Raw genomic sequence first — 16818 nt, forward strand, 5'->3', positions numbered from 1 at the left:
CACCTATTTCTGGAACCTTCTGCCTTAGTCCATGCCTTACTCTAATCTAGCAGCTCCTATCTCAACAATAATTCTGAGATCCTGTACACTGAAGTTTCCTTGTCTCAAAAGGCTTGCCTACCCCCATTAATTAGTAACATAGTTTTCACACAAGTTTATACCCTTTATCTGCTAACTGTGCAACTTCTGTTTCCAATCTCCCTTACCTTTAGTGGTGAGTGAAGTTTCTATTAGTGAACTTTAGTAACATATATAAACATTCCCAGACTAGCCCCAGACCCCAGAATACCATCTGTTGTCAAAAGCTGCAACAACAGTACCTTCTACACCATGAACCTATGATCAAAGCTAAGCCTCAGAGATTGTTAGTATCATAAACTGCAGTGATTTTTTCCCTAGAAAAATGCTGTAAAATTTAAGGGTGGTTGTATATATAGAAAAATGACATTTCCCACCTGTTGTCAAAGCTGCAACAATAGGAACAGGTACATCATGAACATACTGATCAAAGCTAAAGCCTCAGAGACTGTTAGTATCATAAACAGCAATAATTCTCTTCCTTGAAAAAATTTAACGATGGTTATAGTATAGAAACTGATAAAGTTCCCTTAAAAAAGCAGTCAGAAAATAATTCTGAGATCTTACTCTTAGAACATAGAAATTTTGAGCTATTAAAGAGTAGTGGAAAAGTATAATAAACTTTTTATTTTCATAAACTCTCTTAAAAAAACAAATAGAACTTGATTTAACTTTTAAAAGTTATCTCCAAGGCCTCTTAGCTTTCACACTAACAAATTCTAATAAGGACTCTCCTCACAGGGAGTTATGCTTAAAAGTTTACTATGTCATATTTCCATGTCTTTGCTATATTCATGAATAAATGGAAGCAATAATTTGAGTAGACTAGAAATAAATCCAATAGACAACTGCTGAAAAAGTTTTTTCTGGTGAAAAAAGCAGTAATTGACACTTGAAAAAAGTTATTTCTCTAATAAGGTATCACATAACATATAAGCAGCAGACCTTTTTCTACACATGAAAACACAAGGTCTTAGTTATAGAAACAACACATTATTGCAATCCAACTCTTTTTAGACAAGAAGTACATTAAACAAAGGGATAAAACCTGTGTTGGTATAAAAGGAATGTGACAATATAGGATAGGACAATCAACTCGGTTCTTATTCCTCAAAGTAAATCTTCCTGAATCATCACTCTCAGAAGCATTTCTCTGGCTAGCAGAACTCCATCCAGACTCCAGGCCCAAGGTGGAGGGCCATAGTTTCTCCAGTTTCTTTCAATAGCTCAATCTTCAAGCAAGTAGTTAGGGTTGACAACTAGGTAGGGATCTTCTTCATAGCTCTCACTTCCTTCTGTGGAGCCTTTCAATCCAGCTTGGGTGAGCTCAATTAGAACATGATCCTAGGAAATACAAATGGTTGTCCTCAGTTCTTTAGCAGTATTATAAGAATGATAAGATACACAGGACCCGACCCTCCTAAATGTCTGCTACTAACATTTTCTTTCATTTTCCCCCAGAAACTCTTTCAGAAAAAGGATTCTCTCTTAGAAAAAGGATATTGGTCTTAAAACCATATCAAATTTCTGCTAAATTACCATCCCATTATGATACAGACCTTTTCATATCATAAACTTTCTTTGAAAAATTAAGAAATATATCAGTAAGATCAACATTATGATTTTAACCAGGTTCCCTAGCATATCACATCATGTACTTAAAAATAACTTCAAAATTTCATGGTCATGCAATTGTATAAATCCTGATGAATGTTTATCATTCTATTTATCATTCAAAGTGTTTAATACTTAATATTATGTTAATTTTTAATTACCGGCCACTGAACTCTTTCATATACCACCCATTCATAATTCAGTTAGAAGTAGAATCTAAAGATAATTAACATAAAAATTTTCACTTTGATCTATTAACTAGTTAAAAAAAAAAGTAGAACATGCCATGTGGCTTAATAAACTTGATGACAGATTTGAAGCCATGATATTATAAGTCAGTGTAGTATGCCCACAAACAAGGACTCCTACCTAACACCCATACAGAGGAACTCAGGAAATAGCGATTTGATCCTCAGGTGGAAAAGTCCAACAGCATGAGCACTAATACCACTAAGACGGATTAGACACTTGCAAGTACTCCATGTACTAGGCACATCTTCAGGGAAAGCACACTTGACCAGCACAGTACAAGTTCCTTAGTCTTTTGTACCAAGTTAGCTCAGGAGGTGGATCAAACTTAAAAACGTAAGCCCAATTTAGATCAGTTAGTTTTACAATGTGTCCCAGTGTGGGTTTTTTGCATGAATTATTTTACCTTAACACTGATTCCAGGGCTACGACGAAGGGCAGGGCTGGCCTGATGCAAACACATTGTCCACCGCTAGGCAGACAACCCTGAGCACACCACCACCCCACTTCAGCTCTATTTTTACACATATTATTTATTAAATTTTGAATGGAATAGTTTTTCAAATCCCCCCCCGCCTGTAGTCACAGACTCGTTTAATTCTACAGGGAAACAGTTCACCAAATGATAAACTCTGATGTGTGCCAACTATAATATTTATAAAGTGAGCACTGTGAAGTTATATGCAATCTTTCCCATTTGAACAGAAAAATTCAATCATTTAACAAGTATCTGAACCCTCTCTGAGCTAGGCACCACTGCAGATACAGGGGACTAACAACATAAATCCCTGCCCTCACGGTGGCTGCACATTATTAAACACCTAAACAAAGACAGTACGGCCAGGCAGTGATAAACACAGCGAAGGTCAAGCAGGGCAGGGGGGACGGCAAGGAGGAGGCTGCTATCTCGACAGATGAGGCAAGAGAACTACTCTGAGAAGGCAGCATTTGAGCAGACGTTAGAATGGAGGAGAGAATATGGGAAAAGAAACAAAGGGCAAGTGCAGAGCCTTCATGCTTGGTGTGTCCAAGAACAGTGACAAGGCCAGTGCCGCTGTGCAGAATGGGAAAGGGAAGAGGCTACGAAAAGGAAATCAGTGAGGTGGGCAGGGGCCTGCTTGTGTAGGTTCTGCAGGGTCTGGTACAGAGACTGATCTTATTCTAAACATGAGCGAAGGAAGGCAGGGCAATAAAACAATTTCATTTGTTAAAAGATCTGTCTGCTGCTGGGCAGAGAGCCACTGCAAGGATGGGCAGTTAGGAGGCATCTGTGGAAGTCCAGGCATGGTGGCTTGGGTAGCTGTGATGGTGGTGAAAGAACAGAGAATACTGAAGGCAGGGCTCATGAGATTTGCTTTGATAAAAGAAGTTGTGAGGGGAAAGGAATCAAAGTTAATTCTAAGATGTCTGGCCTACAGCAATTGAGGAAGTGAAACACTACAGGGAAGTAACTATTTTGAACACAGAGTGTGAGATGCCTATTAATTTGCAATTAAGTAGCTAGCTATACACGTTAGGAATTTAGAGGACAGGTGAGAGCTGGAGATATAAATATGGGAGTCATCACAAATGGTTCTCAATTCATGGAACCAAATGAGTTCACTTAGGCAATGAATGTAAACAGAAAGAGGTTTGAGGACTACGTATAGTACTTCATTTAAAAAGTGACAAGAGAGAGTCAGGAAAAGAAAAAAAGAGGGACTTCCCTGGTGGTCCAGTGGCTTAGACTCAGTGCTTACAATGCAGAGGGCACAGGTTCAATCCCTGGCTGGGGAACTAAGATCCCACATGCCATGTTATGTGGCCCAAAAATAAAATAAAAACAGAATCACACAGCTCAAAATTAAAAAGAAGAGAGAGAGAAGAGGAGGAAATAACAGTGAGAAGATCCAGGAGAATATGGTGACTCAGAAGCCAAGCAAACAAAGTATTTCTAGGAGTGATCAACCTGACAGATGCTGCTGACAGGTTGAATACCGAAAACAGCCAACTGACTGGAGCAGTGAGACGGCGTGTATGCAAAGGTCCTTCAAGAGAGTGGGAGAATGAACAGATGAGGGAAAAGCAATGGCAGTGGGAAGTGCTACTGTGAGGTCAGTGCTACTGTGAAGTAGATAAGACAGAAGTTAAGAACTGTCCATTTGAGATCTGTGGTCATTAATGTAAAATAAGAATAAGTACATGATTGTATGCTTTTCTCCAGATACTGTACCTATATCTGGAGGTACAGTACACAAACAGTACAGTAAACAAACTAGTTTTAACCAAACTAGATGGAGTTTTTGCCAAGCAAGTATTACAAAAAGAGAATGAATGAATTGGAAAGTATAAGAAAAGTTATATGGGACAGACTGTAAGCTGGGTAACAGGGGGAGATAAGAACAGGAGGAAGGATAAAATGCAGAATTTAGATGATAGTGGTCAGGCTGCTTGAAGGTTTATGGTAGAGAAAGTAAAAAAACAAAGGTTAAAAACACTCAAATAGTTAAGACCCTAAATTCACTTTCCCAGCTTTAATATAAATTCTGCTTATTTTGGCAGAAGAAATAAGTCAATTAATTATTAATTCTCTCTTATTTTACACAATTTTTAATTGTGACTAGACCCTCATGATTCAAAATAAATGAACATCTAAGGAACCTACAAAGATATGAAACATGAAAACCTTCCCTCAGTAATACCCCAGCAAACTTAATTATATACATACATAGTGGGTGAGTCGATAAATGACTTTTTCAATGATTCTCTTTTTATTTATCAGTTCCTCTTCAGAATCTATTTCTGATTCAATTTCCTTCAAGTACCAGTTAACAAGTTCACTCCTCTTTAATGCCGACTCATCCTCTTCTGCAACCAAAAAATACATTTAAGAAGGATTAAATTATCTTGGTAGCAAACTGTTTTGCCAATTCCTGGAGTTTGTATACACAACAAAATAATGTATAGATTAAGTAACCTATCTGTCAGAAAATATATCTGCTAAAATAAGGTTTGCAATGTTCCAGCATAAGCCTGAAATAACCTGACATATTACTTCAATTAAAGTATCCTTACTTTATCCTGAAAAGAAAAATTAAAAAAATAGAGATGATAAGAAACAAGTTTCTTAAAGCTATTATGATTTCAAAGTATGCAGGTGTTTCCTTCACCTTCTTATGCTTTGCCACCCAGACAATGTTGGTCAACAGCAACTGAAAGCATAAATTGGAATGAAGGATTCCATCCATTTTAAACAAAGCCATTGTAAAGAGGGAAGATTTTACATCTGTAAAAAATCTGTTAAGTGCTTCTTTATATATTATCAGATCCCAAATTTGGCTTAACAAATATTAAATAGGCCAAGGACATTAATAAAAGTGAGTCATAAAACTCTGACAATGAACTTGTAGGGAAAACATCCAGGTTGGTAGATATGCTGACATTCCCTCATAGATTTTGTTTGCCAAAGTGAGCTTAACAAATTGTCATCTCTTCTGACAAAACAACATGATCTTTAGCAAACCATAGCAGTTTACGTGAATACAGCTTATGTAAATGACTCAGCATAAGGGCAGCACTAGGTATGGCCTCACCTTCTTCCATCTTTCTGAGGTGAAGCACAATAAGGTTAGAGATTCGGCAGTATTCGGAGAAGCCCAGCCTTAAGGAGGCTTTTGGAACAGAATCTTGGTTCATGTCTTCACTGTGGCCGTTAATTCCACTCACAGGAGCAGGGCTATCAGCATGACCTAAGTGAAATATTAGCCGTTTGAATCTTCTTCCTGTGCCAATACCCCCCTACCAGCGGCTTTTATAAATACACTATTTATATTTTAATACTTATTTTAAAACAACCATATAATTGTACCCAGTATTCAGTAACTGTACAAATAAGTTAGAAGCAATTTTATAAATGCTACTAGTTAAGATAAAAACCCATTTGGAAGAAGTGGGAAGAATGGGAGATAAAAAAGATTTCATGACCTAAAATTGCATTTGCAATATTAAGTCCACTATCTCCATTTTGGTGTACTTTCTCTCAAGTCTTTCAAGCATATATATTTTATATCAACTGTTTGACTATATTTTAACTCATAAACAGTTAATAAAATTCATTATCTATTTTCCCCCTTTTTGCTACACAGACTTCATAACCATCAGTAAATGCACTTTTATCACGATATCTCAGAGAACATTTTGGACCCTAACTCTAGAACAGTCATGAACAGACACCTCACCATTGATGCCATCTGGGCCCTCATCAACCTCCATCTGGGCATCTTCTTCTTGATCGAGATTGACATCAGGTGTTTCCACACGGATGATTGATTTATTCAGTAATCTGAAAGCTTCCTTCACATGTTTAGGCTGAACCTAAACCAATCAAGATGATGAGGTAAACCAGAAAGTCAGTCTTTTTGATACACCAAACAGATTTTCTCCGTATGAAATTTCAGTGGCATTTTTGTTTTCTCACACTCTCCCTCTCACATGACATAAAAATATGAGAGATACTTATGGCAAACCATAAATTTACCAGAATGGCTAAAAGGACCAGCAATATTGAGTGTTGAGGATGTACACTGCTTTCATTCACTGCTCTTGGGAATATAAACCATTACAACCATGTGGGAAACCATTTTCCAGTCTTTACTAAACTGTGTATGCATACAATCTGTGACCCAGTAATTCAGTACCTCCACTTGCAGGTATACACTGAATGGAAATGTACACATATGTACATCAGACGAACTAAAAGACACATACATCTCATAAGAACCCAAACTGGAGACTACCCAAATGTCCATTTTAATAGAAGGATGAGTCAATCACTAACACACTTACTGACAGTTATGTGTTTTTAACCACAACTGGCAGGGGGAAAAAAGACTGAAAACAACTTGTCTGTCAGGAAAAGTATGGTTGGAGTACTATACAGCAATAAAGAAAAGAAAAAGGTTATCCTCAGAGAAGGGGGTAGCAGTGACTGTAAACAAAAAGCTCAAAGGGTAGCTCTTGGCAATGCTAGTAAGGAATGTTCGACTTCCTGATCTGGGTGTGGATCACACAGGCATCTCACTGAAAGCTAACTGAACTGTACACTTGTGATTTGTGCACTTTCTGTGTTTATGTTTTGCCTCAACAAAAAAGTTTACTAAGAAGAAAAATTGCAAGTCTATTTTGGGGGCAGGGGACATTGCTTTAAGTCCTTATATAAATAACCAACACTCTCTCTAAATATACTCCCTTCCTAACTAGCTGAGCCCCATAACAACAGATAAATCCAGCAGAGCACTATTTTGTTTTTTTAAATACACTACTGACTGCAAGGAAACTTTTAAGTCATTTTAGAGCAGTCAATACCAAGACATATCGTAGTAAACTTACTGGTCTATAAAAATAAAGAATAGTATAGGAAGAGAAAAATATACAGTTACTTATGGGGGAGAAATTAATAATCAAGGGCTGGCTTCAAATTTCCCCCAAAGAACAATTAATGTCAGGATACAGTAGAAAAAGTCATAGGAAAAGAAACTATGGGCCATAGGTTGTAGATCAAGTCAATCTATCATTCGGGTAAAGACTATAAATAACCTTGTTGTACATAACACTCAGGGAAAATTATCCCCATGAACTCATCTCTTTCACCAAACCCTTGAAAAAGGACCAAATTTCAATCAGCCAAGAGATAAATTAGGAAATCATAACAAATTTATCTTCAATGAGCTACACACATATTTATCTAAAAAACTATGACTTAAAAAAAAAAGCGTGGGAATTAAGAGTGACAGAATACAATGTATATGGTATGACCTGAAGACAGAGGGGTAGAGGGAGACCCAAAGTGAATTTGCTGATTGCCTCCCACCCGTAATAAATTAAAGTCAAAAGATGATAAATCAAGTGATGGACAACTACATTTGACTGTGCAAAGGAAAGCTGTAAAATATTATTTACTAAAATCATGCCGTTGAGAGGGAAGGGAAGAAAAAGGAAGATGATATATGCTAGTTTTAGCACTCTTCCTGGTAGGGAACCAATAGGGAATGGAGGGTATAATATAAAATTATAGTAACAAAAGTAACCACTAAAATAAAATGTAAACTTTCTGAATCTCAGAACTGCACTTAAAGCAAAAGCAAAGTTACCACATAATGAAAAATCATTTCAACTATAAAAAGAAAACAAACAAAAAATCCTCTCTCTCTCACCAATAAATGTAAATGGGTTTAACATATATTAAAATAATATTTGTTTGGATCACAAAACAAAACCTAACTTTGTGCTATGTGTGTGTGTATACACACTTAACTTACTCAGAAATGCCTAAAAATAATAAAAGTTATGTAAAGGAATATCAGAAAAAGAAAGCAAGGTAGAGTTCAGGCCAAAAAGCATAAATGAGGCAAAGAAAGAGGGTACACATCAAAATGAAAAGATATGTATTAGTTTAAGAGAACAACAATATTAGTAAAGCAGAAACTATAGGAGGTAAAAGGATAAATACAAAGAGAAAAAACTATTACTGGTAGAGAAATAAAAAGTATTCATAAGACACTTTAAACTTGCAATCTAGAGATGATATGGTAGACCACAAACCCTATTAAAAAAAAACAGAAGGCTTATATAATATAAGTTAACTTCCCCTTTCACAGATGTAAGATCCCCTGGAGCAGGAAATGGCAACCCACTTGAGTATTATTCCTGCTTGGAAAATTCCATGGACAGTGGCGTCTGGTATTCACAAGGTCACAGGGTTGAATACAACTGAGCACACACGTAAGCACGCAAACAGGAACTAGGCCTTCCTTCAAAGTGCTCATGGAGCACTTATGAAAACTGGTATTGGGGACTTCACTGGTGGTCCACTGGTTAAGAATTTGCCTGCCAATGCAGGGGACACGGGTTTGATTACTGGTCTGGGAAGATTCCACACGCTGTAGGGCAACTGAATCCACGTGCCACAACTACTCAAGACTGCGTGCTGCAACTACTGAGGCCCACGTGCAAGGGGCCTGTGTTCCGCAACAGGAGAAGCCACAGCAATGAGAAGCCTGTGCAGGACAAGGAGTAGCCCCCACTTGCTGTAACTAGAGAAACAGACCCACCAGCCCAAAAGAAAACAAACAAACAAAAATGGACATTGGGCTACAAAGAAAGCATCCTAGAAACTAAATGAGAAACTGTCTAATCACAATGTAGTACTGAAACAAGCAACCAAAAAAACACATTCTAACTGGATATTACTAAACTCTGCAAACTCTTAGGAATGGATACTTTTTCAGGAAAATATAGCTCACCCAAAACTGACCTAAGAGAGAGAGAAAATCCAAACAAGAAATTTTATATACTAGACTCAAGAGAGTTTTACTTGAGAATTCTTATCAGTAGAAGCAGGTTTTTATTTCATTTTATCTATGGCAGTATCACGCAGCATGCAGGACCTCGGCTGCCTGACCAGGGGCTGAGCCTGCGCCCCCTGCAGTGGAGATGCAGCAGCACCCTAACCACTGGACTGCCAGGGAATTCCCGGGCAGATCATTTCAGTGCAAGTGAAAACCACTCTAGGATAGAGAAACAATGGGGAAAATTTCAAAAAATTTAAATGAAATAACAACCATGGTTTTTTGTGAGTACTGTTTAAAAATTCTAAGTAACAGCAAGCAAAAGCCAAATGCATTAAAAGAGTGGGATTTATTCCAGGAAGCCTTGTTATTAGTAAATTTATTTTTATTTTAATAGATCCAGGAGAAAAAAATCAAATTAACTCATATACACTAAAGGGCTTTCCTGGTGACTGAGACAGTAAAGAAACCACCTGCAATGTGGGGAACCTGGTTTTGATCCCTGGGTTGGGAAGATCCCCTGGAGGAGGGCATGGCAACCCACTCCAGTATTCTTGTCTGGAGAATCCCCATGGACAGAGGAGCCTGGTGGGTGATAGTTCATGGGGTTGCAAAGAGTTGGACACAACTGAATGACTAAGCACACAAACAACACTAAAAAGACACTGGGCAAAAAACAAAACAATCTTCCTGACAGCAATATTCAAGATATGAATAATAAATGTATAGTTCTTATTGAAAAAAACATATTTCAGCCACAGAGCCAACTAAGAACAAGAAAAAAAAATGTCCAATTTCATAATCATTAGACATTATATTGCAATAGCAAAAGCAAAAGTAAATTAGTAGAGAATATGGGAAAAGATTTAAGTTTAGTTTTTCAGTAAGACTAGAACCATTTATCATTTGAAAAAAGAATGAAAATCTGGAAAATCAATAGACTTGGCTGAAAAAGAAACTAAAGGTTTCATATAGTATAAAACTAGCATACAGAAACCAACAGTTGATATATACAAGTAACCACCAGTCAGAATATAAAATGGAAAAAAGTCTGCCTTCAATACCAAGAAAAAAACCCAAAATATCAAGAAATAAATTCAACAATAAACATGCAAAAATCATAGGAAGAAAACTTTAAAAGTCATTAAGTGAAACAACAAAAGACTTAAGTGGAAAGATAATGAATGAATCATCAGAACTGTTCACAAATGTTTGCTTTTCTCATTCTAGCCCCCTGATAGGAGAGCATTTCTTTAACCACTTGAACTTAGGCATGGCCGTGTTAATTCCTCTGACCAATGAAATTTGAGTAGCAATGCCATGTCATTTCTAGATAGAAGGTTAAGAAGCAATGTTTGATTCACCTTTTCTTCTATCTTCTATAATCATGGAAGTATATGTCAACAAAGAGACTTATGTCAGCCTGAATTTCTGAGCAATGTGGAGAAGAAAGCCTCTGGCTAACATAAATGAACATGAAGCATAAGCAAAAAAATAACTATTTCTGTTTCAAACAGCCGCAATTTTTAGTGGCACAGTCTAGATTCTAATTGCTATCATGTTTTCTTAGATAGGAAAAATCATCATAGAGATGTCAGTTCTTCTTATTAACAAATTTAACATGCTCTCAATTATTTATAATTTAGGGGATATACTATTTTTATTTTAGTATAAAAGTACTAAACACTGAGTATCAAACACTGAGCTGAAGTATATGTTGGCCCTATGTTCAGATTTTTTAAAACAAAGATAAATGAATAGACAGCTTTAAGGGTATAATGCATTTCATTACGACACAATATATTCAACAGTTAGAGAAAATCTAAGGTGTGGTATAATTACCTAGCTTCATACATTTAGCAGTACAAGTAAAGGAACAAGCCAGGCAACTGGAGGAAAAACCCCTTTCAGGACTCAACAGAGAGTCCTTGATGGCTGACAGACTCTCCCCTTGTCTTCAGACAAACCAAGGAGTTTGTCAGTATACAAAACGCACTGACTTCAGGAGAAACAGGAGCAACAGGATAGGTATTAAGGAATTGGTTCTTGCCAATTAGGATTGTAGGGGCCAGTCTGAAGTGAGCAGAGGTGGCTGGAGGCTGGAAGTATTGCAGCTCAAGTCCAGAATCTATAGGTGAGAACAGCAGTCTAGAGACAGAATGGTTAGTGCTTTCTTCAAAAGTTCCCAGATTTTAAAGAAGCTGTGTATTCCATACACACAACACAATATTACTCAGACATAAAAAGGAATGCATTCGAGTCAGTTCTAATGAGGTGGATGAACCTAGAGCCTAGTATACAGAAAGAGAAAGATAAACCTCCTATACTAAAGCATATATATGGAATCTAGAAAGATGGTACTGAGAAAGTTATTTGCAGTGCATCAGTGGAGACATAGGCATAGAGAACAGAGATAATGGACATGGAGGGCAGGGGAGGAAGGAGAGGGTGAGATGCATGGAAGACTGACAAGGAAACTTATATTACCATATGTAAAACAGATAGCCAACGGCAGGGAGGGTAAAGGAGGGGCAGAGAAGGGGAAATTCCCGGGTTTTTCAAACAAGTTCCTAGGATGCTTTCCTCTTAGTGAATATCAGTAATTAAAAAAAACAAAAAACAAAAAAAAAAACCCAACAAAAAACCTAAGCCACCGATCATTAAATTCACAACCGCCGAAAAAGAACAATGCCAGTGCAGTGGAACTAGCTGTACATTTAAAATATAAAACCCCATTGAGTAAAATATTGTGGCACTAATGCAAAAAAAGGTTGAAAGACCAAAGCAACAGAAAAAAAGAATTCAGAAGGAGACTTTAATAGGCACAAGAATTTAATATAAAATAAAAGCATACCAAACCAGTGTGGAAAAGATAGATTGTTCAGTAAATGGTGTTGGAACTAGGAAACTAGCCGTAAAAGAATCAACTAATTCATAGCTTACCTCCTACAGCAGAATAAATACCAAATGTTCGAATGATTTAAATACAAACAATGAAACCATCTAAGTGCTTGAGGAAATCCTGAGAGAACTCTTTAATAATCTTAGACTAGGGCAGGCCTTTATAATAAAGTAAGTAAAAATGAACAAAGAATACGATCATAAAATAAAAGGAAGTAGAAATGGCTTTTAAATATATGCAAAAACACTCAATTTTATTCAGGAAATGTATTTCTGTATATATATGCATATTTATTTTCATATCATGTGAATTTGCTAGCTACTAAAAAAACCAAAAAAAAAAGAAAGAAAAACCTAACAAATTCTCCAAGACTCGTCAGTTCTATGACACTCATTTTAGGAAACATTACAATGGAAAAAATGGTACAAACGTTAGCAAAGTTTTTAAGAATTCCCCTCCACCATGACCTATTCTTTCTCTGCAGATTCCACTACATTCTTGCTAAACTTTCCTCCTTTCACTCTAAAAATGCATATCAAAATTCCTTCAGTGATCCAGTTCAAATGTTGGCGTCTCCCCAAACCCTCCACTTTCCTTAGTAAAGAATTCATTGATCTCTATACTCTCTGCTGATGACACTCTACCATAATAATCTCTCTCATATTTCACATATTTAATTAAACTAATGTCTTCTCCCACCAAATTTTCAACAATGGAAGACAGCGGCTCTTTTATTCATCTCTTAACCTACAAAGATGTCCATTAAATGTCAGAAGACTCAAAGAACAAGTAAGACAGTGTCAAAGTATTTTGTAAACAGTAAAGCGCTATTGAAGAGAATTTGAAAAATTAAACACACACCTGAGAAATGAAATTTATGGGACAAAAATGTGAATGAAGTCACTACAGTGCTTACTTCTGGGGAAGGGTGTAGGTGAGCTTCCTAAGACGTTGTAAATCTATATTCTGAGCTGGGTGGCCATAAGGGTGTATAAGTCAGAGCTGTACAGTCTCTCCCATGAATTATACCTCAATCATATTATTTTAAGAAAAATAGCCAAATTCTTTCCTCAAACAAAATCTTACACTGTTTAAAAATATAAAGTTATATAAAGCAGGGCTGGTTTGCATGAAGCATAGATAAGGGTGTGAATATCCTTCCATACTGCTCCCCATTTACTCCCTAAATACCCACTGACATGTACCTATAAAACCCAGGCTCAAAGAACAATTTAATATCCACACATTATACAAAACTAAGGAGGAAAATTCCCTTCTTAGGTGACTGGGGGCGACATTATCACATTTGTATCCTATGCCTAGAAGCCTGGCATACCGTAAGGTTTAAATGGTAAGGATTAAACATCGTAAGGTTTAAAAAATAAATAAATGAATAAAATAAAATAAACATCATAAGGTTAAATCTTTCTTGAACGAATGGCACTAATCTTGAACTCACCTCTATTTGTACTCTATAATCTATGTCATGATTATCTCATTAATCTAACTACTACATTCAATAAATGCTTGACACCAACCTTCTTTAAGGGAAAGCCCCCAGGGTCAGAAGTCATGTATCCTATGAGAACTCAACAGTTACATAAAAATAAATCTGCAGTGAATGCTAGTATGTTCTATACCAAAGATAAAAACACTTAAAGCCAAATGTCAATTTCTCTTTCCCATTATGTTAAAGTGAATTTGATACCTCATCACAGCAGTGCATCCGAGCCATTGCTTCAGAGAGACGGATCATGCTCTCAAGCTGTCGCACTGTAATCCTCCATGAAGACTTGGTTACCCCAGAACCATCCCTCTGGCGGAGGCGTTTATACTGTTCCACAATGAAGTCCTCTGACTCTTTAGAAATCTGTTTCAGAACATCAATGAAGTCAGAGCATTTCTACTTAATGGAAGCTGCATTAAACATGAAGGTTAAAAGCTTCCCAGATGGAGATACTCTGGGGGAACTGAGAGGGTCAAGACTTTGAAACCAATGACAAGAAATTAGTACTGAAATACCTTTCAAAAGAAACTAATACGAAGGAGGACTATGAATTCCATGCACTAATTTTACGAATAGGAAGACAGCAGAGTTAGTATTTCAGTATGTATGTAATAGTCCTCCCCACTCTGTGGCTTCTCCACATTCTGTTGTTTCAATTACCTATGGTCAACTGTAGTCTAAAAATATTGAATAGAAAATTTCAGACCAAAACAATTCATGTTTTAAATTGTGTGCTGTTCTGAGTAGTGTCATGAAATCTTAGCAACTGTCCAATGTCCCACCCAAGATGTGAATCATCCCTTTATCCGGAGTATCCACAGTGTATATGGCACTTGCTTATTAGTCAGTTAGTAACAAACTCAGTTGTCAGGTCAACTGTTAGGGTAACACAGTGTCTATGTTCAAGTAATCCTTTTTTACTTAATAATGCTTCCCAAGCGCAGGAGTAGTGATGCTGGCAATTCAGATATTCTCTTATTGTGCTAACTTATAGGAAAAAACAGTATATATAGGGTGTGGTACTACCTGTGATTTCAGGTATCCACTTGGGATATACTTAGCAGCTATTTCAGTAAACCTTTTTATTTGTTCATGAGAACAAATGCTTCTGCAAACAAAAGTGATATTCTACCCTTGGGACAGTGAGAGTCAATTCTGATATTATGGATGATCAAGTGAAGGTGATAATTAAAATCTAAGCATAACTCCCAAAAGTCAAGCCAGAAATAGTGTAGACACTTCAACAAGAATCAAATGAAAATTTTTTCTATATTCTATTTTAGGAAAATGCCAAACAACATACGCATTATGGAGGTTTTTTTTTTTTTTTTTTTAAATGTTGGTGGGAGGGGGGTTCAGGATGGGGACACATGTACACCCATGGCTGATTCATGTCAATGTATGGCAAAAACCACTACAATATTGTAGTAATTAGCCTCCAATTAAAATAAATAAATTAAAAAATAACAACAACAAACAAACAAAAATAAACGTCCAAGTGAGCATCCTGAATCCAGTGCAGATTTAATCCAAAGATCTACATCAGTTACTGTAAGATAGTTATTTATGTTCATTACAGTGAACTAGAGGAATCCAAGTTTTTCCTCAAAGGAAGATTCAAGAGCATCTGTATACTACTGATTTAAGTATACAGTTTTAAGATTCTTAGGAATAATGATCAAAATAAAAGGATAGTCTAGTTTGTTTGGTTATTCAAAACTCTTCACTCATAAAAACCTTTTTATTAGCACCTAGTAAGTAGAAGAAAAGGAGTATTTCAGACTTTTAAAACATTCCTTTTTCTCAAGTCTCACTGAAGAAATAAACTGTTATCCAAAAAAAAAAAAAAAAAAGCCAAAACAAATCCCCAGACCAAGCCAACCAACCAACCATAAAAAATCCTCAAATCCAGTTAAGTTAATTTCCAAGTAAGGCATCTCTTTAAATGCCACATACTCATCATGCCTGAATACAGTACAAAAGGGCAGGTTACCTTGGGTTTAAACTGTCTTGCAAAAAGAAGATACCTCCTGATATCATCAAGGGAATACACACGATCAATGGAATCCTCAATTCTTGAATGCAAGTCTACTATTCGCCTGGCAATAGCATAATCTGTAACCTAATTCCAAACAAGAAAATCACTTTGATCAGTTATAATAACATCTACTCCAGACTATCCCAGGCATTAAGAAATTATTTGTAGCATGATAATCTCAAGCTTTAATATGCCACCATAAGATGTATTAATGGGTTCAAGTTTCTGAGGAAAGTTTAATACCAGTTTCATCCAAAATCAAATGCTTAAATGTATAGCTGTGCCTTACTCTAAGTAAGACTATTCCTGAAGAAATTAACTGACTTAATTAATCTGACAGAAATAAGAGTTCTAGGGCCGTCAGTAAATGCCAGGCTTTACTGCCTTAAGTGTTGTCGATAAGCATTAATTCATACAATCCTCACAAAGACCTAATAAGGTAGATAACATTACCCCACTTTACAGATAAGTAAATTGAGGTCTGAAAAAATTAAGTAACTTGTCCAACATCACCGTTAGTAACTGAGCAAGGATTTGAAGAGTCTAGTTTCAGAATACGTCCTCCTAGCCACTATATCATGCTGCTGCTTATGAATATATGAAGATAGTCACCATAAAACTGTTACTAACATTGAATAAAATCATACTAAAAATACATAATTTACTCTCAAATGGTACAGAAAAAAATGTAGAGATATACAGAGCAAATGGTAAAGCAAATACGGCAAAAACTTATGTGAACTGAATAAAGGGTACATGGGTACATATGCATTATTGTATTTCCTGCAACTTTTCTGTAAGTTTGAAATTATTTCCAATTAAAAAGTTAAATTAATAAATTATGTAGAGACATAAATATATGAAAATCAGTCAATGCCCAACAATGGGGACTGGGTTAAACATTTTATATAGATTTGTGAAGGAAAAGAACCAAACCCAAAGATAAAACATGAAAACCCTCTGACATTCACATTATTGGAAGGCAAATTTTATTTAGATAAATTTAAAACTTTACTGTAAGCAAGAGTTATGTATTCTGCCTAAAGTAATGTAGTCTCTCCATGCTCAGTAATTAAAAGTACAGTACAATATTACCTTCTAAGGT

At 36.2% G+C, this 16818-nt stretch overlaps 1 protein-coding gene across 1 annotated transcript in view; it reads right to left on the reverse strand.

Annotated features, from left to right (window-relative positions):
* Window positions 1-679: 679 nt before the first annotated feature.
* Window positions 680-16818, reverse strand: part of MCM6 (minichromosome maintenance complex component 6) — a 34657-nt gene continuing 18518 nt past the window's right edge. Inside the window, exons 12-17 of the mRNA XM_065931460.1 lie at window positions 15669-15797; window positions 13877-14038; window positions 6159-6294; window positions 5514-5669; window positions 4649-4788; window positions 680-1422 (exon numbers count right to left, since the gene is read on the reverse strand). Of these exons, the coding sequence (XP_065787532.1) occupies window positions 1306-1422; window positions 4649-4788; window positions 5514-5669; window positions 6159-6294; window positions 13877-14038; window positions 15669-15797 (840 nt within the window). The 3' untranslated portion in view covers window positions 680-1305. The remainder of the gene's footprint in view (window positions 1423-4648; window positions 4789-5513; window positions 5670-6158; window positions 6295-13876; window positions 14039-15668; window positions 15798-16818) is intronic.

This window comes from Muntiacus reevesi, chromosome 3, assembly GCF_963930625.1.
Source record: "Muntiacus reevesi chromosome 3, mMunRee1.1, whole genome shotgun sequence".
In the NCBI taxonomy this organism is placed as follows: Eukaryota; Metazoa; Chordata; class Mammalia; order Artiodactyla; family Cervidae; genus Muntiacus; species Muntiacus reevesi.